General features: G+C 36.9%; 1 protein-coding gene across 2 annotated transcripts in view; it reads left to right on the top strand.

Annotated features, from left to right (window-relative positions):
* The window catches only part of TRPC6 (transient receptor potential cation channel subfamily C member 6), a 115,749-nt gene that overhangs the window by 67,280 nt on the left and 21,904 nt on the right, over positions 1–26,565 (top strand). For both annotated transcript variants that reach the window (XM_033118958.1, XM_033118957.1), the window contains exons 2-5: positions 2,744–3,518; positions 11,192–11,377; positions 16,320–16,484; positions 21,696–21,912. In XM_033118958.1, the coding sequence (XP_032974849.1) occupies positions 2,744–3,518; positions 11,192–11,377; positions 16,320–16,484; positions 21,696–21,912 (1,343 nt within the window). The remainder of the gene's footprint in view (positions 1–2,743; positions 3,519–11,191; positions 11,378–16,319; positions 16,485–21,695; positions 21,913–26,565) is intronic.

The raw sequence follows: 26,565 nt of genomic DNA, 5'->3' as shown, positions 1-26,565 counted from the left end.
GTTACCAGAGACCAAGAGAATATCCAGAACCATATTTCTTAATAGCAACTACAAAAGCTAGAATCTAACAGAACAAGACTTTCAAAATTAGTATCAACCTAGAATTCTCTACCCAGCCAAATTACCAGTTAAGGTTGGTGATAGTAGAGAGTCATTTCTGGACATACAATATTTCAAGAAACTTACCTCCCCTGTGTGCTTTCTCAGTCAACTACTGGAGGATGTGCTGTACTAAACAAGGGAGTAAACTAAGAAAAAGAAGGATCTGCAATACAGAAAACAGGAAACCCAACACAAAAGAGAATCTTTTGGATGATACTATACGGAAGATTCAAGAACAACATACATTTTTCACATTTACACAGCAACCAGTCCAGATTAGCAAATCAGAAGGCTACAGAAGAGATTCTTCCAGAAGTTAAAATTGAAAACACACATACGCACACATAGTGTGTTGAATGTATTAAAATAAGATTTACATTGAAGAAGAGAATTTTGCTGAATTAGTCATAAGTACCTAGAACATTAAGCATATGAATACTTAATTCAGAGTATTGAATTATGAGAATTCAATTGAAGAAAGAGAATTTTTAATTACTGGGTTTCAGGACATAGGGCAGCTGCACCAGAAAAGACACCACAGTATATTGCTTGTCATAGCTATGCCTAGCTCTTGCATTGTTATAATGTAAATAGTATCTAACAAAGGTTATGATTTAACTATCTTGGAATAATAAGGGACCGTGAAGCTTGTTTGTGTGTGTCTATGTGGGTGTATATGTGAGAAGGGTTTTAAGGTATGGTAGGATATTTTGAGAATGAGTTAAATCCTGAACTTTTGTAATGGGAAGCCCATAGATAATGCTAAACCTCGAAAATCAAGAAATAGCAACATTACCAAGTCATATGAATATAAGGATTTAAATTATCAAATAATCAGATAAAATAGTTGACTCTGGGGATCCAGAAGTAGGGAAAATGAAGAACAAGGAATTGCTGTTTTTTGTATCAAGCTTACAGTGTCCTTAAACTATGTACATATGTAACTTGAATAAAATTAAAAATGGAATTGAAAACAAAACAATAGTTTTTGAAAACAAAACAGTTGTAGAAATCACTCCTTTATTACTTAATAAAAGTTACATATACATTACCTAAAGACACATGTTGGAAATTATTAATTTTATAATGTATGTCTGGCTATTGGCCTTCTACATCATTTACAAGGTTGTCTCTTTAATAAAACATCAGTCCGGTTGGTTTTGAAGAGGTCTTGGATAGCTAAAAGATTCACTGTTGAATGAAAATCTGTGACAAATATTTGTGAATATGGCAACACACCCTTCAAGCTACTTTGAAAACCATAATCTATTTCTGAGTTGCTAATTATTAGGGCATCACACAGACAACATTGCCTGGAGATTTGGTATCAAGATGGATCAGTGTTAGGAGGGAAAGAGATTTAGGTTATCTAGGCCTGGCCACATTGGAGGTGAAGATGGTGTATGGGGTCTTTGGATTTATTGAAATTCTCTTAATTCTGGGAAGTTTGTGATTGTCTTTAAAGAAGGAGGGCTCTTAGAACATTTATAAAGACAGGAAGCATCTATTACATCAATAAGCAATCACAACTTTTTCCCTCTTTTCAAACTCCCCCATAACCTGGCCCTTCCCTGTTCTGTAGGAACTTGTTCTCTTTGGGTTTCCAGTTAGTGGTAATGTTAACGCTTGAGACTTTCAAGCTCAAAAAGACCTTAAGACATAAAGTTATGACTCAATAAGGAAAAAAAATCCCCATTGTAGCATTTTGATCAGAGGAGCAGTCACTTATTATCACAGACTGAAGGCCCACATTGAAGGCAGGCCACCTCTTTTAAAACTGTCTCCATCACAGAAGAATTCCTTCCCACCTAGCACCTTGATCACAGTTTTCTCAAGTTTCTAATAATTTTTAGAACAACACCTAGCAGAGTCCAAGCAGTAATGGTCCCAGTTAATGAACCCTATGCTGTAGCATCTAGTTGATCCCTCTGCTGGAGAAAGCTTTCTACCTGCACCTGACCCATGTGCCACCCTCCTCTACACTCTCTCACCTGACTCCTGCTCATCCTTCCGTTTTTAGCATGTCACTTTCTCCTAAAAGCTAGGTTAGATGATACTGGCAAGTCATTTGGTTTATTATGACAATTAAACAGCTGACAACAAGGTAATATGCTCATTGCCCAGTTTCTCTTTAGACTACAAGAATTATAAGGGCACAAAAGTTTCTGGTTTTTTTCACCATTGGTTTTTCTGGGCCTTACACAATGTCTGGGCCTGGCGTAGGAGACACTCAATAAATATGTGTTGACTTGAATGGATTTGCTATTTTTCTACTTTTTAAAAAATATCTTCATACTCTATATCATAATGGTGACTGACTATTGGTCTTTCTTATGTCTATAGAATCTGTAATTGTAAAACACAAGTTAGTCTCTATATGATTGCCACAGAGAGATGATGGGATTTGCAAGAGTCTCCACCCCAAATTGGAATGTTAGCATATGCAAAGTGCCTGCTTTCTTAAAGGAGAAGTTCTTGGAATTCATTAACAAATAAATGCATCTTCATTTTACATTATAGTTGGTCTAGAGACCATGAGACAACATCTAATATGCTTGAGGATTGCATTAGATGGCAAGTCATTTGGCACACTAAAATGCTCTTAATATGATTTGTTCACAATCTTTCTATTTTATTACAGCCGAAGCACCGACAACAGAATGGCTCACCGGCGGCAGACAATTCTCCGGGAGAAGGGGAGAAGGTTAGCTAACCGAGGACCAGCATACATGTTTAATGATCATTCAACAAGCCTGTCTTTTGAGGAGGAACGCTTTTTAGATGCAGCTGAATATGGCAACATCCCAGTGGTGAGGAAGATGTTAGAAGAATGTCTCTCACTCAATGTGAACTGTGTGGATTACATGGGCCAGAATGCCCTGCAGTTGGCAGTGGCCAACGAGCATCTGGAAATTACAGAACTTCTACTCAAGAAAGAAAATCTCTCTCGTGTTGGGGATGCCTTGCTTCTAGCTATTAGTAAGGGTTATGTTCGGATCGTGGAAGCCATTCTTAGTCATCCAGCTTTTGCTGAAGGAAAGAGGTTAGCAACCAGCCCCAGCCAGTCTGAACTCCAGCAAGATGATTTTTATGCCTATGACGAAGATGGGACACGGTTCTCCCATGATGTGACTCCAATCATTCTGGCTGCCCAGTGCCAGGAATATGAAATTGTACACACCCTCTTGCGGAAGGGTGCTCGGATTGAACGGCCTCATGATTATTTCTGCAAGTGCAGCAAATGCAACCAGAAACAGAAGCATGACTCCTTTAGCCACTCCAGATCTAGGATTAATGCTTATAAAGGCCTGGCAAGTCCAGCTTACCTGTCATTGTCAAGTGAAGATCCAGTCATGACAGCTTTAGAACTTAGCAATGAGCTGGCAGTGCTGGCCAACATTGAGAAAGAGTTCAAGGTAGGTCTTTAACAATAAGGACTTCACCTTCTACAAGTGGAAGTCAAGGTCTGTTTACAAGCTTCCACTGTGTGCTCAGCATTGTGCTGGTTATGGTGGACAGTAGGTAATGTTATGGTTTTTCAACAAACTCGGTTATTATTATATGTAGCACAAGTGGTGATCGCTACCATTTAGAGATATTCTACTATGTACTAGACATTTTATATTTATTATGTCTAATCTTTTTCACAACCTTGAGAAGATATTAGTTCCTTTTCAGATGGAGAAATGGAGGTATAAAAAGGTTAAGTAAGGCCCAAGATCAACAACTGGTAAATGACAGAGCTGGGATCAGAATCCAGGTACGCTGCACTCTAAAAACCCATGTTCTTTCTCCTCTAAAACACTGTTTCTGTATTCAGGGCATGGTGATAGATGCTGTTGAAGTCAGAAAGATGAACAAGCTGAAGGAAGTCACAGTTAGACTTCAGAAACACATACATACATACTTGCTCATAGTGTAAATACTGACATTGAAAAATAGAACTCTGAAATTGCTCCTTCAAAGGTATCCGGGAGCTTCTCACTGCTACAATGATTTGATGCCCATCATCACCTAATTTAAATATAAGTGAATGACTTCTTCCTTAACATTCACAATAGCTACATCTTTCCTTCTTCTCCTTGAGCTTATATTTCCAGTCTACTTTCCTCCACAAATGTGATTCCTAATATAATAGTTTTTTATTGTAAAGTCTCTCATAATTACTATATGTATGTGAAATTTTATATATGTATATACTTATATATGTATATATGAAATATACACATGAAATTTTAGAATTTTTTATTTCCAGTGGTTATAAGGCTCTGGATATTAAAAATATTCTGGAGTCACTATTACATCTATTATTTGTGCATTGAACAAAACTACATAAATTGAACACCGTTGTTCAAAATAAAAAAAAATACAAATTTTGAAAAATTAATTTTGAATATATGACACAATACTGGAAATGAATTTTTAGTTGGATTAACCATGTTCACAATTTTTGCTATGTATTTAACAAAAGGAAAAGGTATATCCTGCTAAAAGTATCTTGGTATGTTTCTTCAGTATACACACACACACACACACACACACACACACACACACACACAGGGCACCAAAAAAGTGTATATACATTTTAAGAAAGGAAAAAACTATATTAATATATACCAATAACAAAAGATGAATACAAGTCATGTTTGACTTCTGCAATTACAAGAGGTGCTCAAAGTGGTTACCATCAGCATCCAGACACTTCTGACTATGGTGAACTACTGCTTGAGCAACGTTGACCAAAGTGTTAATCTCTTAAAATGTATATACGTTTTTGGGGGCTTTAATTATATGTGCATATAATTAAAGATTATATGGAATAAAAATGAAAGAAGGATGACAGTAGGTAGAATAAATACATCTTGATATGATTTGATAAATACCTTACTGAATTACTCACACTGAGTCTGAAAGAAATCCATGTATTTTAGCCAATGTCCCATGAAAATTTTGATTTCTGGAAACCATTTCAAGTCACATTAAAAAGACTCAGCCTCACTAATCTCTTCTGCCTTGCCCATTTGCGCTGCTTTTCTTTCTAGCTAATGATGCATCATAAAGATAAGTATTAAGAATAGTTTAAAAGAACCACTTACATTTAAAAACATAAAAACATTATTTTTGCATTCAGTATTCCCAGATACTGATGCCTTCTTTGGCATCTTCTCACTGGACTCTCATTCAAGAGTGATGTACTCTTTGACAATTTTTGAAGAATGAAATGGTGAGTACGTTAATGAGGACAAAAATTATCATAGTTCCTATCACCATACATCACCATACACCAGCACCATACATCTAAATTCAGAACATCCTAACATGAACCAGCATATTATGCTTTTATCACTAAGCTTTATCTTCGACAGAAATGTGTATTAAGGAAGGGGAATTCAGAAACCCCTCAGGGTCTATGGTACCTGGATTAATCGTTAAAGTAGGACTCCTTATTGTTTGCTACATCAGTGGGGGAAGGGGAGAATTCTTTTGTAAAGGGTTAAAATTCTATTTTCAAGGAAATCAGTTTTAGGAAAGGCGAGGAGGATCTGGAAACTGATTCCTTTAAAACTATTAATGTTCTATAGCCCCTTGGAAAGTCTTCACATATCTCTGTTTGAAGGCAATTAATCTGTTTTATGAGTCAGAAAATGAAAACTTCCATGAAGACTTTTTAAGCTCAAACAGTTTCTCTAAGCTCCTCCCAAAGTCTCCCCTTCCATAATAAGGCCGGAGGAGTTGCTACTGAGTTCCTCAGGCAATTTGTCTTGTGCCTTGAATCTTCTACACTGAACAAATGGCATTTACTACTCATATAACCAGGTCTGTATGCAGAGGTAACAATCAGACAACATCAGAGAAATGTAACAATTGGATGGAGCCATAGGAACAAGAAGAAAAACAATAGGCCTGAGGAATTGCAGGTCTTTAAAAAGAGTGGGGAGAAACCAGATTCAAAAGTTTTTCAACCATTCAAATTCAATTTTTACATTGAATTTTTATCAATAATTTTTTGCTTTGGTAGCATGAAACCTCAGTCATCTTAAACTTGAACTTGGGCTAAGCTTAATTTGTGCAGCAAACTCCAAATCAATTAAAAACAAAACAAAACAAAAAACGGAATACCCAGAAATTTCACTGTTTTTGATTCTGAAAAGAGCATAACTCCTGGCTTCTCTCCTTGACTCAAGACTAAGCTCAGGTAAGGTAGAATAATCTTATAGACAAGAAGATCAGTACCAAGGGTAGTTTTAAGAGCAAATGTCTTCTCTCAAATTTCTAATTGCCTTTTAGGATCTCAATATGTACCTGTGACTTATGTCTCTAAACCCCTTTTGAACCTATTTATGTTTTAGGTTGTTTGTGTTAACAAACAATGTTTTCCTTAATTACCTTCAAGTCACCTCTTTTAGACATCAGGGCTTGCCCTCTTCCCTATCATTCTGGATAAGTAGCTTTTCTGGAGCTTTGCCAGACCTTTCCTGTCCTCCTGGGGCTGTGCCTGAACTCGCACATGGCCCTCCAGATGCCTCTGCTGTTGACTTTAAGAAAGAGGGAGACACAGGAACTCCTGCCGTGTCTGCTTTTAAACCGTTGCTATGTTCTGGTGTTCAAATGTTCAAACACGTCAGGCATTGTTTGAAAGACAAATAACCTCTAGCAAAGTGACTGAGCTGAAAAGTAGTTTTTGTTAGCAGAAAAGCAGTGTGACTGTATCAGACCTTAGCAGGACGACAAAGGGTGTCACTTTGTAGCCAAGTAGTAAGTAGCTACGAGGCAGAATCACTGCATCAGAAGCACAGGGATGGGATCTAGACCAAAGAGCAAGGAGGAAACGGACCTTTGTTGAGCTTTATGAATTGTTCTAAGTGATTTTCACTCTAACTTTCAGATATAGCAGTGTTTATGTTCCCCACAATTAGAAGAAATTAGCAGAAGGCCAGAAAAGAAAGTAACTTTTCTAAGATCACATAGGTATTAAATAGCAGGACAAGAATTAAAATCCAGGTATGTGTTGTACCCAGCTATGTTCCTTTCTTTATATCATTCCACAAAATTTTTGATTACCTACTATGTGCCACACACTGTGCTCGGATGTGAGAACTCAAAGATAAGTAAGATACAGTCCTTGTTCTGACGGATATTTGAATCTATTCAAGAGAGGCAGATACGTAAAAAAAAATAAATGCACTGAAGTGCATGAGTGTGTGTGTATGTTCTTACCTTTGAATTTCCTGTCCTAGTTCAAAATAGATGGATGGAGAAAATCTCATTCTGGCAGAAGTTTAGATCAAAGGCTAGTCAACAGTTAGGGAGGGAAGTTAACTGCAGCAATTTGCATTATAAGAGGCCTCAACCCCTGAAAATACCTGTTTACTTCCTTGCTGCTCTTCAAGCTTCCTAGCTTCAGTGGGACTTGAGAATTTCTATGTGAAGAGAACGATAAAAGCTAGTTATCAAACACTAAGTATATTAAGTTATATACATAGGCACTGATGATGACAACAATGAATATAAAAGTCAGTAGCCTCTGACATATTTGGAAAAACGTCTTTAATTCACATTTGAAATTGTATCTTATGTCTTCAGCTTCTCTCTAGAGTAGCGTCTGATTAACTTTTACGTCCCTTACAGCCCCACAGAGTAGGTGCTGTGTAAATGCTTGCTAATTATCACAACATCAGCTGTGACAGCGCTCAGTGGTCAATGTGACATTAGTGACAATTATTCTGAAGAATAGGAAACACCTAGCATTACATGTAGGCTCAAGAAGCATGGCTAGCTAATAGACAATAATATGCTATATTTACCTTAGTTTTCAAGTACATAATGTCATTTTACAAAACAGCGGTCTTAGTAAGAGTATGGTATCACAGAACTGGTGTGTAGAGAGTATTTGTTGAAAGAACCCAAGAATGAATAATTGTTTTGTTTTTCAATGTATGTTCAGATGTCCAGGAATCCTAACATGCCTTTGTATTTGTTAGCATAACTTTGTGATGAGGGACTGAGAACACCTGAATATTGTTTATGAAACAATGAAAACAATAATAATCATAATAATTGCTAGGAAGTTGGCATTTTTTATTTCTTATAAACTTCACAGCAACCCTGAAAGTGGTTACGCCTATCATCCTCATTTTACACATGAGGATTTTGAGGCTTTAAGGGATTAAGTCATTTGCACCAAATCTTACAGCTAGTAAAGTGGGTGTGCCTAGTTTCAAACCCAGGTCTGCCTGTCTCCAAATGCCAGACGGTGGATTAGTGAGAAGTAAGGCTTGCATTTTCCCTGTTAATTTTTATGAAACAAACTTCAGTCTTTATATAGGAAGAAGAGCCAGACATTAAAATTACAGACGTTAACATCTCTTCCACTATATAAAATCCAACTAAGATGCCTCTTTGAAAAGATAATTTTTAACAGAGACATTTTTATGTGTTATAATCTCTAAACTCTGTTCTATTAGCTCACTATCAGTCATCTCTTTTCAACTCAAAGGTTAATAGGCAAGCACCCACTTCTGATTTATAGTGTATGGTGTGGGTGTGCGACCCAAAGACATGACCCAGAATTAAATCAACCCGCCAGCTTCACTTTTCCATTCAAGGAACCAAACTCACAGTACTGCATCTGGCTAATGAACTACTGCCAATGTTTCATTATAAGTGAGTTTTGATATCAACTTTAGAGGATTTAAAATATGAAAACATTTGTAAATGGATTCCCAAGATGAAAGAAAAAAAACATGTATTTCTAAAAGTGGAGTCTTATTCTATATATATATATATATATATATATATATATATATATATATTTTTTTTTTTTTTTTTTTTTTTTTTTTTTTTTGCTTGAGAATATGTCTTAAGAATTGGCAGTAAATTGGAAACAGGTATTAAACAGCACAATGCTCCTGTACTTTACCTTTTCAGTCCACGTGGTTTCTACTAAAAAGTGTTACCCCCGCAGTTGATGGATCATGCTCTCTTTTTAAAAATCTAATTTCACCATGAGCCTTTTTAAAATCCTAAAGAGCATTGCCTACTACTTTTTTTACTTTAAAATGACGAAGAATACATCCAGAATTGAGTGATACATACATGTGAGGCTAGGTACATTAGATTTTGTCTTAGCTCATGGGTTCTTACCAATGTCAAGAAATGGCCTGTTTCTGGATCTTGCCTCTGATAACATAAAATAAAATAATTATGTTTTATTGAATCCTTGCTAAATATAATTCTCAGCACCATGCTATGAACTTTGCATGTGTGATCTCTTTAACTCTTATTTAATTTCACTAAGTGTCAGTTTTCTCATGTGTAAAATGAGAATAGTAATAGCCCCTACCTCATACAGTGCTTTTAACTTATTTAAGAGCACGTGGTTAAAAATGGAAGACCTGGGTTTTGATTCCAGGTATATTTAACTCTAAATGTCCAAACTCCTAACCACTATACTGTGATATAGTGGACATGCACAACATCTGGACTTCCACACCCCAAAGTTTGTCCCCAGGACCCTAACTGACTATTTCATGAAAGGGGTGAAGTTGTTTCCTTATAACTCTGCTTATACCATTTTACCAGATACCTGTTTAGAACTAGTTTGAGCCTTTCTCAGCTAAGACATAATTTGTTTTCCCAATTTTCTTTTATAGAATCTGTTTGGACCTACAGGTAGCAAAGTGTAGCCTGTCTCAAAGTTACTGAACTGTATTGAAAGGTCACTTGGCATGATTTACAGAGAGGAGCTGTAGTAGGTGCTTTACCCAAACCCAGTATAAAGCTATTTTCCATATAGACTTCCTCAACAAAATATTACTTTATTGATTGACACCCAGAGCCAATCATATTTCTCCAACATCTTCCTTTCTGGGTCTTTCCAAGGATCTTTGCATCCTTCATCCTAAAACACATCAGTGGTTTCAGGATGGAGGAGACACTAACTCTGAATCTGCAAAGCTGGCTTTAAGAGAACACTGCCCCTGAAGCTGTGTGACCTCAGGGCACCTGCATTTTATTCATGTGCAAAATGGGAATAGTATTTGCCCTGCTTGCCTCTCAGTTCTTCAAAATAAAAATAGAAAGCGTTTTACAAAGAAGCGACAAAGTGATATATTCTTAAAGGCAAAGGGTATGGAGCCCAACAGAATTAGGTTTAAAGCCTAATTTTGACAGTGGCTGCGTGGTCTTGGACACATTATTTAACCTAACAGAGGAGGACACTGTAAAGATTAAATGAGATAATGTAATTCACTTGCTATGTACCAAGCTCCAGCTGGCAGGCTTTCTTGATTAACACTGGGTTACAAATGGTCTTATTTCAATGTAAGAGAATAAAGAAGAAGGGAATATTAGAAAGATCTGAATAGAGATGTGAATACATGCTGTGTATGAGTTTGACATGAGCTTTGGTGTTTAAATATGATCTGCACTCTGTAACTCTTCGTAGGGTAGTACTAGATCATTGGCGATAAATTACAATGAAATCATTTTCATTCAACTTTCTTTGCCCCAAAGAGCAGAATCTCAGTTTGCAGACTTTGTATTAGATTTGCCTTTTGACACTATGCTCGGCACATAAAGTTCCTTAATAACAATTTATTAAATAGATGATCGATGTGTTTTGTTTTTCTCTGTAACCTCTCCAAATGTCCTATGTTTTTCAAGTTAGCCAACACAGTTTACAAAGTCTTCCAAAGATCTATCAAATGTATATTATGTGCCTAGCTGATGAAGTTATAGCCATAAGAGACATGATGTACACAAAATAGCGGGAAAAATTGCTTTATATTTCTCCTGAATCAACAGGTGAGTTTGGCACAGTTTCCTAATTTTTGATGATTTTGACGATGCTTTAGATAAATTTCTTTTTTTAGGATATGAAGAAAATCTTTATGGCGCTAAGATATTTTAGAGATCACTCAGCAGAACAGCAATTGAAGCACATTAAAAGAACAGTAAATCTAAAACAAGACATTTTCTCTTTGTTTTCTCTACAAGCCAAGTCACTAATGATTCTGCTGAGTAACATAGTAAAAGGTGCTACTTCTACAGTATGATTGTTGTTGTTGTTGTGCTTTATCTTTCCTAGAATGACTACAAAAAACTATCAATGCAGTGCAAAGATTTTGTTGTTGGACTCCTTGATCTGTGCAGAAATACGGAAGAAGTAGAGGCCATTCTGAATGGGGATGTTGAAGTACACCACAGTGGTGGAGATCACAGTCGTCCAAATCTCAGCCGTTTAAAACTTGCCATTAAATATGAAGTAAAAAAAGTAAGGTCAGGCATGAAGCCTGTTTACATTATTTCAGTTTTTATTCATGCTAAATAAGGATGAAGGGTTGGCATAGTTAAATTGAGCTGGGATTTCCTAATTAACCTATGCATTAGGCAGATTCTGTAATGAATCCTAAGAGCCTAGTTGGGAGGCATCTAACCTACACTGAATGCTGCTCTTTAAAATCTAGACCTGTTTATGCAGTGATTGTCACTTTCCTTAACTAATGACATGACCGTGACTCTCATGTGTCCAAATTACAAGACAGGTGTTATATGACAGAAACATCATTATTTAAGACCCAACTCCATTTTCCTGTTTGTTATTGTATTCCAATTCTTTCTTTACTGCATTGAATCTCCTCCAACTGTATCTTTATTTGTGGAATATTTTTAGTCTCTGTCTTCATGCAGTAATCCAATTCTTGACTACTTTCTTAGGTTAGGTAAGACATGTTTTTTTAAAAGTTTTTAAAGCTAAGTTTTATAATAAAAATAATACATGTTTATGATAAATTCTCAAACAGTACAGACATATCCCCTTTCTATCTCCTCAATTCTTATAGAAGGCAGTTGATCACTATTATATTTCTCTACAAATTTACATCTTAGATATCTTAATATATTAATAAATAAACATCTACTTCATCTTTTCAAAGGCTGCATTGTTATATCATTCTGTTCATTTAATTGCTTTACTATTTAAGGGTGTTCATTATTTTCTTTAGGTTGGTTATTGTTATTACAAGATGCTACACTAAACGCACTTGTTTATATAGCTTGCTTACTTGCATGAGATTTAGCTGCAGACAAAATTCCCAGGTGTGGAATTAATATGGCACATTTTTATATTTTGATTTCAAAACATTTGCTACGTTTCCCTTCAAAAAAGGCGCACCAGTTTACACAGGCCAACGGTGTATGAGAGGGCTTATTTCTTCTGCTTACAATGGCTATTATTAAACTTTACCATTCTGTGATGATGAACATCGTATTGTGTTTTATCTTTGAGGCTAACCATCCTTAGGAATCATTTGTAATTCCTTTATATAACCTGCCCTTTAGCCAACCTTTTAATATTCTTTACCAATTTTTTTATTTTGCGTTGTTGCTTTTTGTATATTAGATAACACTACCTTCTGTCCTATATAGAGATCATTTAAAAAAATGACTATATGAAACAAACTCATAGACTCAAATAACAGTATGGTGGTTACCAGAGGGAAGAAGGCGGGGTGGGGGAGAATGAAGAGAGTAAAGGGAATCAAACATATGGTGATGGAAGGAGATTAGATTTGGGTAGTGAGCACGCAATGCAGTACACAGATGATGTATTATAGAATTGTATACCTGAAAATTATATAATGTTATTAACAAAAGCTACCCCAACATATTTAATTTAAAACTTAAGTATGTGAGAATAAAACTATGAAAATTAAAAAGTGAAATTTATTTGTAAAGTTTTCTTAATTGAAAGTGTTTATGGAACAGGAATAGAAAGCAATATCAATAGAATAAATAGGCCGTCCATAAACAGACCCATATATATAAATGAGAATTTTTATGAGTACAGGAAAGATGGCATATTTATAATTTTTTATTTTTCAATTACAGTTGACATACAATATTATATTAGTTTCCAGTACACAACACAGTGACTAGGCATTTTTATAACTTACGAAGTGATCACTCCAATTAATCTAGTAACCATACATAGTTATTACAATATTATTGACTATATTCTTTTTTTAAAGATTTTTTATTAAATTACAGCTGACATACAATAGTATATTAGTTTCAGTTGTACCTCATAGTTATTCAACAGTACCCACCTAGCACTATAAAGAGTTATTACCACATTATTGATTTTATTCCCTGTGCTAAAGAAGTGATCACCACGATAAGTCTAGCAACCATCTGACACTGTCCCATGCTATCACAATATTATTGATCTTCCCCCACCTTTTTAAATTATTCAATTAGAGTTGACAATCTTATGTTATATAAGTTTCAAGTGTATAGCATAGTGGTTAGCTATTTATATAATTTAGAAAGTAATCCCCCTAACTAGTACCACCTGGCATAGTTACGTACATAGTTATTACCATATTATTGAGTATATTTCTTATACTTTACATCCCTATGACTATTTTGTAACTACCAATTTGTGTATTTCTTAATACCTCACCTTTTTCACCCTGCCCTCTACCCCATTCCCATCTATCACCCTGATAGATCTAATATCTATCTGGCACCATACATAGTTATTATGATATTATTGACGATATTCCTTACACTATACCCTACATCCCCATGACTACTGTGTAACAACCAATTTGTACTTCTTAATCCCTTCCCCTTTTCATCCATCTCTAACTCAACTTTCATCTTAAAGAAGTCCCTCTAAGATTCCTTGTAATACTGGTTTGGTGCTGATGAACTCCTTTAGCTTTCTCTTGTCTGGGAAGCTCTTTACCTGTCCTTCAATTCTAAATGATAGCTTTGCTGGATAGAGTAATCTTGGTTGTAGGTCCTTGCTTTTCATCACTTTGAATATTTCCTGCCAATCCCTTTTGGCTTGCAAAGTTTCTGTTTGGAAATCAGCTGACAGCCTTATGGGGGCTCCCTTGTAGGTAACTAACTGCTTTTCTCTTGCTGCTTTTAAGAGTCTCTCTTTGTCTTTAATCTTTGGTATTTTAATTATGTTGTGTCTTGGTGTGGGCCTCTTTGGGTTCATCTTATTCGGGATTCTCTGCACTTTCTGGGCTTGTGTATCTATTTCCTTCACCAGGTTAAGGAAGTTTTCTGTCATTATTTCCTCACATAGATTTTCAATTCCTTGTTCCCTCTCTTCTCCTCTGGCACCCTTATGATACAAATGTTGGTACACTTGATGTTGTCCCGGAGGCCCCTTAAACTCTCCCCAATTTTTTGGATTCTTTTTTCTTTCTGCTGTTCTGATTGGGTGTTCTCTGCTACCTTGTCTTCCAAATCTCTGATTTGATCCTCTATTTCACCTAATCTACTGTTGGTTCCCTTTCATGTATCATTTATTTTAGTTATTGTATTCTTCATTTCTTACTGCTTAGTTTTTATGTTTTCTATGTACATTTTTATGCTTCTTATGTCTGTTGAAGTTCTCGTTGAAATCCTGAGCATCCTTATAACCAGTGTCTTGAACTCGGTATTTGGCAGATTTGTTGTCTTCATTTTGCTTAGTTCTTTCTCTGGAGCTTCGCTCTGTTCTTTCATTTGGGACATGTATCTTTGTCACCACATTTTGGATGCCTCCCTGTGTTTGTATGTATTAGATAGAGCTACAATGTCTTTTGGTCTTAGTAGAATGGCCTTATGTAGTAGGTGTGCTGTGGGGCCCAGTGGCACAGTCTCCCTATTCACCTGAGCTGGGTGCTGCCTGTGTGTCACTTGTGTGGGTTGTTTGTTCCCCCTGTTATAGTTGAGCCTTGGTTGCTGTTTGTACATCAATGACAAGGATTGACCCTTGGGCTGATTTGTTGTGAGGATTGGCCATGACTGCAGTGGAGGAGCTCTTGTGCAGGGGCTGACCCTATGGAGCAGGATTTGCTTTAGCAGGACTCTGGTGCCTGCTCAGTCTGCCCTTTGGGTGTGTTATTGTGGAGGTGATTGGGTGGTGCTCTGGTGTGGTCAAAGCTGGCTACTGGGTATTTTGGTTCTGGGGCCTTTTTGGAGGGGCTCTGTTGCACGCCAACATCAGCACTGCCTGTGCCCAGCACTGCCTGTGCCACTTGGCATGAGCTGCAAAGGGATCTGCAGATTGTTGCCACCTTTGCTGGGCTTGGAAGTGCCTGGAGAGGCTAAACTGTGAGCTGAGGTTGGCTGCTGCTGCTGCTGAGCTTTGGGGCTGCTTAACAAGTGGTACAGAGCATGCTGAGGCAAGATGCTGCTTATTTGGGATTTGTGAACCTTGGAGAGATTTCAGTCAAAAGTCTGCAGTGTGAGCCAAGACAGGCCATTTGTATGGAAAAGACGTTGGAAGGGTTGGGTGGACCTGCAAGTTGGATGGGGCAGAAATCATTGGGGTGGGATGAATAGTGTTAGACAAGTTGATGGAGACTCAGATACGGTGCCTACCGATGTTCGCATGCTGGGTTGGGGGAGGGCTCAACAGAGGAACAATGGCTTCTGCAAAAATTTCTGTCTGGGAGAAAGCTGCCCCTCTAGCCCTCACCCAGAGGTCAGACAATTCAGTTCCTCCCCATATGCCCCTAGAGACTTTTGAGCTGCTGTCCCAGCTCTGGAGCTCACAGAGTAAGTCCATGCGTGGGCCTTTTAAGAGGAGTACCTGGAACTCCAGCTGCTCTCCATCTCACTCAACCACAGTTTCCACTGGTTTTCACATGGGGACTTCTCTCCCCACTGGAACCCTGGGCTGGGGAACCTGATGTAGGTTTGGAAACACTCACTCTTCCAGTGGACCTCCACATCCGAGATATCCCTCCTGATTTTTAACCACCACACATGTGGGTATGTGACCAGTCTGTTCCATGTCTCTAAAAATGTATTTAGACTTCTGGACTAGAAGGGTCTTTACATTGCTCCTTCTAGGTAGAAAAAACATGTAATTATAAAAGTCCTTGTGTAAAACATTGATGAATCTTTTTATAATATTAAATTTCAAAAATTTTTCTGTGCTTTGAAAGAAAGCCCATTTGTCATAAAGGAGAAGTCTGATGAATCAGAATCTTCTAATTTATATGATACATGTTAGAATGACTTGCCGTTTCACTTGATGCCTGTCAACCAGATGTTTTATGTTTGTTCCTTAATTATAAAAACATTTTTCATGGGAAAGCACCGAACAAAATATTAGAACACGGTAAAATTGTTATGTTGAACTTTAACATAAAGTTATGTTGAACTTTAACAACACACTGAATGGTTTGTCACTTTCTTGCCAGTTTGTAGCTCATCCAAACTGTCAACAGCAGCTTCTATCCATATGGTATGAGAACCTTTCCGGTTTGCGGCAACAGACAATGGCAATCAAGTTTCTCATAGTCCTCGCTGTTGCCATCGGATTGCCCTTCCTGGCTCTCATTTACTGGTTTGCTCCGTGCAGCAAGGTATGTCTGTGAAATCTGGATCTCTTATCTCCTAGAAGTATGTTTAGTTGAATATATCAGAGTCAGTTACACAGGGGAAATTCTGTTTCCCAAATGAAAATTTTAGGAGGGTCAGAGTTGGGTTTAAATAATCTTATTGTCTTTAATGTTACAAAAATAACAAATATTAGCTAGGAAATAGAGAGAAAAATGGAAAAAAAGAGAAAATTGACCTATAATAGCACCACTATTAATATGTAAAAGGAATCTCAGTTACTATGTTAGTATATTTCCTTTTTTGTCTTCCCCATAGTCATGTCTATGATTATACTTTTATATTTTTAAATGAACTTATAGGATGCATTGAGCACATCTTTCAAATAATATCCTAAAAGATGAACATATTTCCTCTCTTTATTTATCCTCTGGCAAAATTTGATATGACAATTTTTGTTTTGTATTTATTTTAGCTAATATGACCAGATAAATATTAGTTGAAATAAAAAACAATCATATAAATACTAATGGAATTCTTGTACCAGTAAAGAATATCTATTTTATAGACAAAGTACATTTTACCTGGCAGCAAAGAAAGCCTGGGGTTTTTTGTTTGTTTGTTTTTGTTTTTTCAGCAAAATCTGCCCAGGCTTTAGTGAAAATATGTCCAAATGGACGTAGATTTCCATTAGTGTAACAAAACAAGTTTGAAAAATGTTCAGATGTTTGAATTCTGTTAACAAACACAGAAATTTGTTTGTCTTGAATTGCCAACAATCTTATTCTTCATGTTTTTGAAGCCACATTTCTGGAACTGACTCTGCAAGTCAGACTGAAATATTTCTAAAGCTATAGGGCTAAAATGTCTTCTGGACCATCTATTTATGTACTGTGTGGAAATGTCAGTTGAATCACATGCAGTTCTTAAACATGGACATGATTCATTTTCAAACATTTGTAACACGTGGGTGCAAACACAAATATTACCATTACCAACATACTATTTTATTACCTAGTCACATATTTGACGCTTTAGTGTTATAGGGACTTTTCTATAACACTAGATATGTAGTAACTGGCTTTTGGTAGAAAGATGGTGCAAAACCTTTTACAGTGGGAACTTCATAATTACTTCTAGTGATGATGATAGTAACTGCTGGAAACTGGGTATTTTTTCACGAGTGTAAAATCTATCACAGACTTCTTTCCCTTAAAATATATAAGGCCAAATTGATCTCTTATAAATAAAATATAAATGATGAAAATAGTAAAATTTACTAGAATTACAAATATATAGCATAGTTTTTCTTCTAGAAAGTTATAATTATTTCTTCCCTCTTTGATAGAAATCACAGATTTCACTTTGAAAACAAATTTTTTTTATTTTCCTCAGTAGAACATGGGCTACATCTATGTATGGAGTCTCTGTTCTGCTTCTACTCGCATTTCCTGAGTCTTCAGAGATTTAAGATGAATTAAACAGGGAGGAGTTTCTAAATTATCCTTGTTATCACTCTGTGACCAGTTAAATTATAATATCTTTTGTAAACTGAATAATTGTCCTTTCCCACAACCAGTGAGTTCACAAGCATAATGCCCTCCAGACTATTTGGTGTTTTGACAAAGATTATTTTTGGCTGTCCTTATAGTTACACGTTTCCTAAATTTTGATTGAATCCTAATTAACCTGATTTCCTTCACTATATCTTCTTCCCTTGCTATGTTACTTTGTTGTATCTGTTTTCCATCCTCGTTTATGACAATGAGGTAAATAATCAAATTAAAAGGACACTGTCAAGATATTTTTTTCTCATATCTAAAATTTATTTTACTGACTTATTTAGCTTTTGAAACATGATGATAAAATTCATTTTACAATTTTTTCATTTAGCAATGAACATAAACATTATTTACGGGTTACAGAATTGGTTTTTTTATGGTGGAGGATTGCTTAAACTATATCGATGTTTTTATTTAAAGTAGTATTTTAAATATTTAAAATTTCCAATACATCCATGCAAGTTAAGCCAGATCAAATTGCAGGCCTATGCACCTTGTCAGAGTCCCATTTCTGTTTAAAGTTGGTTTTCTTTGCTCACGTTTCTCTTCTCCTTTCAGAAACGTTTTTGTCCTTACTTGTTCTCCTTTTCCACTGTAACCCAAACATCAATTGTCTTATGCTCATTAAAATAAAAATAGGTCATGGTGTGATTTCAAATTATTTTGGTTTAAGTTAGTGTCAACCTTTTCTATTTCTAGTGGTGCTTGATAGTTAGGTATTTGGTCATCAATAAATACTTGAAAAGAGTATGACATATAATATTTAAAAGCAAATATTTCTTTCAATGCTTCTGCTCAATAATTTGCCAGGTATATCAATTGTTCACCTTGTTCAACTGATGAGTTCCCTCTTTTACAGTTATTTTTAAGAAATTTGTTTACATCTCAGAAGATATAGACGACAAATGTTACTAAAATGGGTAACTCACTTAAATTCCTAAAGTCCATTAAATGGTGGCAAAATCTGCCTTAGTTTAAAGAGAAACATGACTCTCAATGATTTGTAATAGGAAGTAGAGGATATGACTATCCAAACACACCATTTTAGTTTCCTGCCAACTTTTTGTTTTTTATTTGTGTGTTTGCTTGTTTGTTTTTCTTTGAACTAGAATGTTTAATAAGCAGCAAAACACCTGGCTTGGTTCTCCTCTCTCCTTTTGAATAAAATAAAGAAGTAGTAATATTACATAAGGGCCAATAATTAAATGAAGAAGGCAGACAAGGCAGGTCATGAATGAGGCACAGGTCAGACATTCTGCCCTGAATAAGTGAACATTGACTTTAGATGTGCCCAGGACAACAAAACTGAAGTTCCAGAGTTCTCAGATTTGTGGCCCACTCTAATGTGGCTTGTTTATTTTCAACTCTGTTCTATGTCCCCAACCTTTTCTCTTCTCCTTCTCCTTTGCCCTCTCCTTTTCCTATTTTAATTTGTGCTGTCTCATGTTTTGAGTACTTTTGTATTTTGAAAGCTGCCCCAATTCTTTTCTGGAATAAGGCAGTGAATAAATACATTTTCCATGGATTTCACTGCTAACAGTCATTGTCCCAATCCCAGTTTTCCACAGCAGTCAAATAAATTGAGAATTTTTAAAAATTGTAGAATGAAAATTGTGCCCACAATGAAAAAAGAAATTAAAGATGCATTAATTAAGTTGTTAACAATCTATATTAAAAAAATAGCTAAGGACAACAAGCAAAGGAAAAATCAATCCTACTTTGTTTTCCATTTGTTTTAACTTCGCCCTCATTTGATTATTTGAGAGTTCTACTTAAATACGATCTAAGAAAACAAAAACAAAAAATGCTTTTTGGGTTTATTAATGAACATTCTTATGGAAGTATGGTTTTTAGAGATCATTTTTATAAGAGGTTTTTACAGAGTAACTTTGGATTGGCTCTACAATATATCTAACTAGATGTACCCATTTGCTTAAAACTATATGGAAAGATACACACACACACACACACACACACATACACACACACACACACACACACACACACATATCCTGATGTTCTGTCTGGCCTGAGATTCTAAATATCAAGAGACAAGGAACTGAACTATATGATTCATTGTAGCCCTAACTTGTATGATTTTGAAAACAATAAAGACAAAGCTTATAGGAACAAAAAACATTGATTTCATTCCTTCCATAATAGCATTTAGCTTTTTTGTATTTTTTTTTGTTTTTCAGTTACAGTTGAAAATTTAATTTAATTCATATTAGTTTCAGGTCTATAGCATAGTGGTTGGACATTTATATCATTTACGGTGATCCCGTCTATAAGTCTAGTACATACCTGTCAGCTTACATATTATTGCAATATTATTGCCTTAAAAAGAACCTTCTTTGTTTTCTCTAAGAATTTACATATACCTGTATATGTACTTAAATGATAAAATATGAAAGTATTTTGCAACCAAAATTAATTCTGAAACAAGAATGTCTGGGTTCCAATTCCAACTCTACCATTTATAAGTTGTGTGACCTTTAAGCAAGTTTCAGGCCCTCCCTTCCTCAGTTTCTTTTTTATCTGTAAAATTTGCATTTTAACAGCAACTACCCCTTTGGGTTGTAATGATTACATGAGTTAGCAAAGGAAAGCACTTAAAAACAGTTCTTGGCACATAACAAATACTGGCTGTGTTGTAGGTATTATTATTAGTTTACGTATTTATCTGTAGTAATAAACTTATTTGAAAAGCTGCTAACAGAAAGACATGGTCCCTCTCCTAAGGAAAAAAACACTGCACACACATGCTGCGTTTTGCATGGGGATGCATAGAGCACTTGAGACACAACCTGGCACACACCACCCCTGTGCACCAGCTAGAGTTTGTGCATCTCACAGGGAAATGAATCCTGTACTATACAGGAATGAGAGCTTTTATTGTCCCCATATTTCATATGAAGAATCTGATTTTCACATAATTTAGGAAATGCTCTTATTGCCACTCAGCTAATGAGGGAATGAAACTGGAACTTGAACCTAAAATGTTGGACTTTAAATCCAGTGTCATTCCAGGACATTGATCCAATCCATTATGGGAACTATCTTGCTGTCCTCTCCTCAGCTGGGAGTTCTCTTCTTGGTGCTCGTGACTTTTACTCCATTTACAGCATCACCAACATAGTGACATCACTTGATGCCTGACTGTGCTTATGTCAATGAAGTATACATGAGGACAACAAGCAAGGCAAATACCCAACCAAGGATCTGTGCATTGTCAAGTAGACTCAGTTTAATTTTTTCAGTGCTACTTCCTCAATACTTCATGCCCTTTAAATAAATACGTTTCATGAATGGTGATGACACAATTCTCTGCCTTTTGTCATTATATTAATATTATTTTGCCAGTTATAAAATATTTTAAGAACTTAAATCTCATTTAATAGAAGAGTTCATTTATTTAAATATCAATGCAGACTATCAACATATCTAGATGAGAAATGTGACCAAAATTTTATACCAGCATAAAAATTATTATTCTGTCATTAGTTACATATATATACGTACACACACACACACACACACACACACACACACACACACACAGAATTACCTTAGGAGAACACTGAGTACACAGATGTTGATTCTTATGTATATGTGTGTGTCTTGCAAAGTGTACCAAATAAAGTTAAGATTTTCTTTTTGTGTGTGTTGTGGCAGATGGGGAAGGTAATGCGTGGACCATTTATGAAGTTCGTAGCGCACGCAGCCTCCTTCACCATTTTTCTGGGACTGCTAGTCATGAATGCAGCTGACAGATTTGAAGGCACTAAACTCCTTCCTAATGAAACCAGCACAGATAATGCAAAACAGCTGTTCAGGATGAAAACATCCTGCTTCTCATGGATGGAGATGCTCATTATATCGTGGGTAATAGGTAAAGACTGATTTTCTGTCATCATTTATTTTCGCAGCGTTAGCAGTTGGACTGAATGACAATGATTCTTTCACACATCAGTTATACAAATGTCTATAGCATGATACAATGCCCCACATACCGTGATTTGTTTTGTGTTTTTAAAGAGGAGTTATCTTGGGTTCATTATCAGTGCCACAGTCTTCTCACACCACAGAGTTTTTGAATTTCCAAGAAAAACCCAGGAAGAAAATGAACAGGACAGTGTTAATCAAACCTCATCAGTAACGAAAAACTGCCATTCGTATTGCGGGAGAGCTGTGACTTAAAGCTTAAAAACAACCACATGATTTTATGTTGAGATTTAATAGGAACTGAAGCTAATAGCCACTCGCATTTTTGAACATCATGTACCAGAAACTGTTCAAAGCATTTTACATGCGTCAAATCACACAATCTTTCTGGGCCTCAGGTTTCTAATCTGCAACATAATAATTACATCAACTTTACAGCATTTACGTGAGGATTAAGTAATTTGCTTTAGATCTTCCAGATGGCAAGTGAAGCAGAGGGAATGCAGTGTTGACGACTACACTATTTGTCATTCAACCACATGTATGACTTGTCATTAAATATAGTGCACATGAGAGAGATATTTCAATTGGATATTTATGGTTGAATAAATTTAATAGCTATTAAGTTCCTTTGTAAGGTAATGAGGATACTGAAGTGAAGGAGACACAGTCCTTACACTCAAGGACGTTTAAGTCTGGGGGCAGGTCAATAAATACATCAGTAATTAAAACCTAAATGATAAATACTATAATTGAGGAGCTGTTAGGGAATTATGAACGTAAACAGATTCATCTAAATTTGAATGAGGTGGAATGAGGAAGAGGCAGAGAAGGCCTCCCTGGACAGTACCTTCAATCTGAGACTTTGAAGATAAAGAAATGTTAACTGACTCCAGTATTTGTGGAGGAGAAGGATACTACAAGGCAGGAGAGGTGAAGATCTGGAACTAGAACAACACCTGGCACACTTGAAATATTATATTAGGCCCGGCTGGAGGACAGGTGCATTTATGGATGAGGATGACAGGAGATAAGGGTGGTAAGATGGCCAGAGGATGATTTTCAACATTGGTGATGTGATCAAATCACGTTTTAGAAAGGTCACAGGGATTGTGAGGTAGAGGGTGGCTGAGAGGAGAGGCAAGTCTGGACTCTGAGAGACAACTGAAGTGATCCCTGTGAGGAGGATGAGGGCCGGAATTCAGGGGGTGGAGGGAAGGACCTGAGGGCTTCTTAAAAGATACATTTCAGAGAACTTGATGAATAATTGTACTTGGAAAGGGCGAGCTGTGGATTCTGCCTTGGGTTACTACTAGTTGGTGACTGCACTTCTCTAAGAGGGAGAATATAGAAGGAAGATCATGCTTGGGTCTGGGAGAATGAAAAGCTAATAATAAAGTTTGGGTTGTGATTGACCTTGAACGCCCATGGGATTTCCATGTAAAGATGTCCACTACATAACAGAAAAGACATCCCCTGGGAGAAGCCTGGGCTGTGGATAAAGTTTCAGCAATCTTCATTTCCTAGATGGTACTTAAGGCTCTGACTACACATGAAATCATCTAGGGTGAAAAGATATAGGGTATAAAGAGAAGAGGGCTCAATTTTAGATTCCTGGTTCAGTTTCTGACGCTGGTAGTTTTCTTTTTGAAGTTATTCGTGAAAGAAAGTTGTTGTGCCTCCTGGAAATACGAATAAGAAGTGACCTACTTAGCTCAGATGCTGGTCATCTTGAGGGAAAGGACTCCCATTATTGATCACAGAAAGCAAATGTATTTAATTTTGGGTTGGCAAAAAGTCTTTGCTAACAATTGTCACCCCAATAAACTTCAATTAAAAAAAATAAAAAGTCCAAAGGCTGAGTGACAGACTTGCCATTCCAGGGGATCTTGACAAAGCTAAATGTGGAGCCCAAATCAATGAGAGGAGGTGAAGCAGGGATGCAGCGAGGGGAGATGCTTGATAATACTTCATGTGAAAAGGTCCTAAAGAGCACTTTTAACTTAACATCCAGTGTGAGCTGAAGAGAAAGCAAATGTGGTGCTTAGGGTGACTCTTCCACGAAAGGAGAGGACTGCAGCCAAGGGCCGTAATTGCCCACTGTCCCATGCTCTGGCCAGACCACACCTGCAGGATTGTGTGTGGCTCTGGGTACCACTTGCAGGCACACTAGGGAGCCTCCCAAGGAAAGCAACCAGAAGAGTGAGTGTCCACAGGACAGCACTTCAGGGGACTGGGAAGCTTGCTTTGGAGGGTGGGGGCGGAGTGGAACCCAGGGATTGTGGAGCCTGAAGTTTATTTGTTTGAAGGGCCCTATTTAGAGAAAAGGAAGACAAAACTGCTTTAGAAGGAGCCTAGGCAAATAGGTATCTTGAAACTTAAATTTCATTAGCTTCATGGTAAACCTGCCTCTGATGGAGAAGAATAGATTTAATGAGTGCACAGGAGGTTTTGCTTTGTTTTATTTTAAGGAATTTAAAGCAGAGGGAGCAGACTCATTCTCTAGCACCCTAGAGGGCTGAATGAGCACCAACAGATCCACAAGGAGGGATTACTTCCTGAAAATTCAGCAACGGGATGAGCAGCCTTCAGACGTAGTAAGCACCTCATATCCAGACATATTCAAGCAGAAGCTTGACCCCCGTGAAGTCTCTTGCTTGCCAGAGAAGCTGGACTAGATAGGGGATTTCAAATTATGCTTGTCAACTACTGGGGGCTTTCAGGTGAAATGAAACAGGAAGTCTTTTTTCAGGCAGAATAGTTTTCTGTATTTGTTTTGTTTTTGAAACTTTGGTACGATATCATTTTTACCAAGAATTCTATGAGAGTGACAGAGAGAGCGAGAGCGAGAGCGAGAGCGAGAGCGAGAGAGAGAGAGAGAGAGAGAGAGAGAGAGAGAGAGAAGAGTGACAAGAGAGAGCAGAGAGAAGAAGAGGGAAGGGGAGAAGGAGAGGAGAAGAGAGGGAGAGATGGGAGGAAGAAGAAGAAGCTTTGAAAACCACTAGATTGTGTGAGTTTAAATGTCCTACTAATCCCTATGCTTCAGTTACTCTAAACTATCCTTGTCCTGTTGAAAGGCTAGCAGGACCATAAAAGGGAAGCTGCCTTCAGATTTTTTCATGCCTGCTCCTAGTTTTGGGGGTTGACGGAGGAGGTATATGTGTGTTTGAGTATACACATGTAATAGTTCCTGTTTTAAATTTGATCCACTAAAATATATATGAATTTAATCCTCGTCTCCTCTTAACATGGAATAATGAAAACTAAGTAATAATTAAAGTTGTTTTCTAAGAAAACCATGTCCTCTGTGCTTCACTGAATGCTGGTTTTGAGAAAAGCACAGAGTAAACTGTGGATGAGCAGAGACTTGGGCATTGTCTTCATTCCTACAGGCCAGCTCCACAGCCATTCACACGGCAGGTTCTGGGATAGAGGTTCATGACAAATGTGAGGATTTGGGGCAGGTGGTTCCTGGGAGGAAGGGGAGAAGATTAATTTCAACTAGGGGATTATGAAAGACTTCTTGATGGAGGTAGGTTTTGATTGTAGGAATCCAAAGATTGCATTCCTCCACATGTATCTAAGGGGAGGCAGGATATCAGAGAGTAGGGTATCTTAAAGGTAATAAGGGAAAGTCACTTCTTTTTAATAAAGTAAGATTCCTCAAATCAAGAAAGAAGATATGTGCCAATTATAGAAATTTAAAAATAGTAAGTGCTCAATAAATGTTAGTCATTTTTTCCAAGTGCCAGACGCTATGCCGTGCAATTTTCATGTATTATTTAAATCTCATAACAATCCTATGAGGTAGGTACAAACTACCCATTTTATATCCATTTTATATAAATCATACCCATTTTATAAATTGAGTTTTAGAAAGTAAAACTCAAAGATCACACAGCTAAGAAGTGGAGGGACAAGCTCTCAAATCCATGGCAGTCTGATTCCAAAACCTACGTTCCTAGGTACTACACTAAATTTAGTGCAATATTATTAATAATTTCACCAGCAAGAGACAACGACTATTAATAGGATCCTTTAATTCTAGTCTTTTACTATGCTTGCTTTAAACATACATTCATAGAATATACAACATATTTGACTTTTTTACTTAACATATTTAAATGCTTATGACACAAACATTTTTCACTATGTATTAGTTCAGGTCCTCCAAGAAGCATATGCAAAAGCAGGATTAAATGTATGACAACTTTATTAAGGGAGATTGAAATTTTTTAAGGGAAATTTTATGTGAGAGAAACTGGGGAGGGAGCTGAGGAAGGTTGCAAGGGCTCTCAGCCTGGGATGCCAGTCTGACCCTGAGCGAAGGAGAGAGGGAAGGAAAGTTGGGAAGAAGGATCCTAGATCTCCATGCAGTCTAAGGAAAGTTTGGCAAGGCTGCCAGGATATCCTTGAGCCCAAATCAGCCATCAGCGGAGTCCCACATCTTCCAAGAAAGAGTGCCCTCAGTCATTCGCTGGGAGCAGCCCATTGGAAGCATGGCCTTGGGACAAAAGGGGAAACAGTTTTCGGAATGCAGTAGCTGAGTCCCATGGTCAATTAAAGTCCTGTAGTTGGAGGTCTGTGAGATACATGGCCA

This window comes from Rhinolophus ferrumequinum, chromosome 11, assembly GCF_004115265.2.
Source record: "Rhinolophus ferrumequinum isolate MPI-CBG mRhiFer1 chromosome 11, mRhiFer1_v1.p, whole genome shotgun sequence".
NCBI lineage: Eukaryota > Metazoa > Chordata > Mammalia > Chiroptera > Rhinolophidae > Rhinolophus > Rhinolophus ferrumequinum.
Note: the sequence above shows the minus strand (reverse complement) of the source record. Positions and strands in the feature narration are given on the sequence as shown.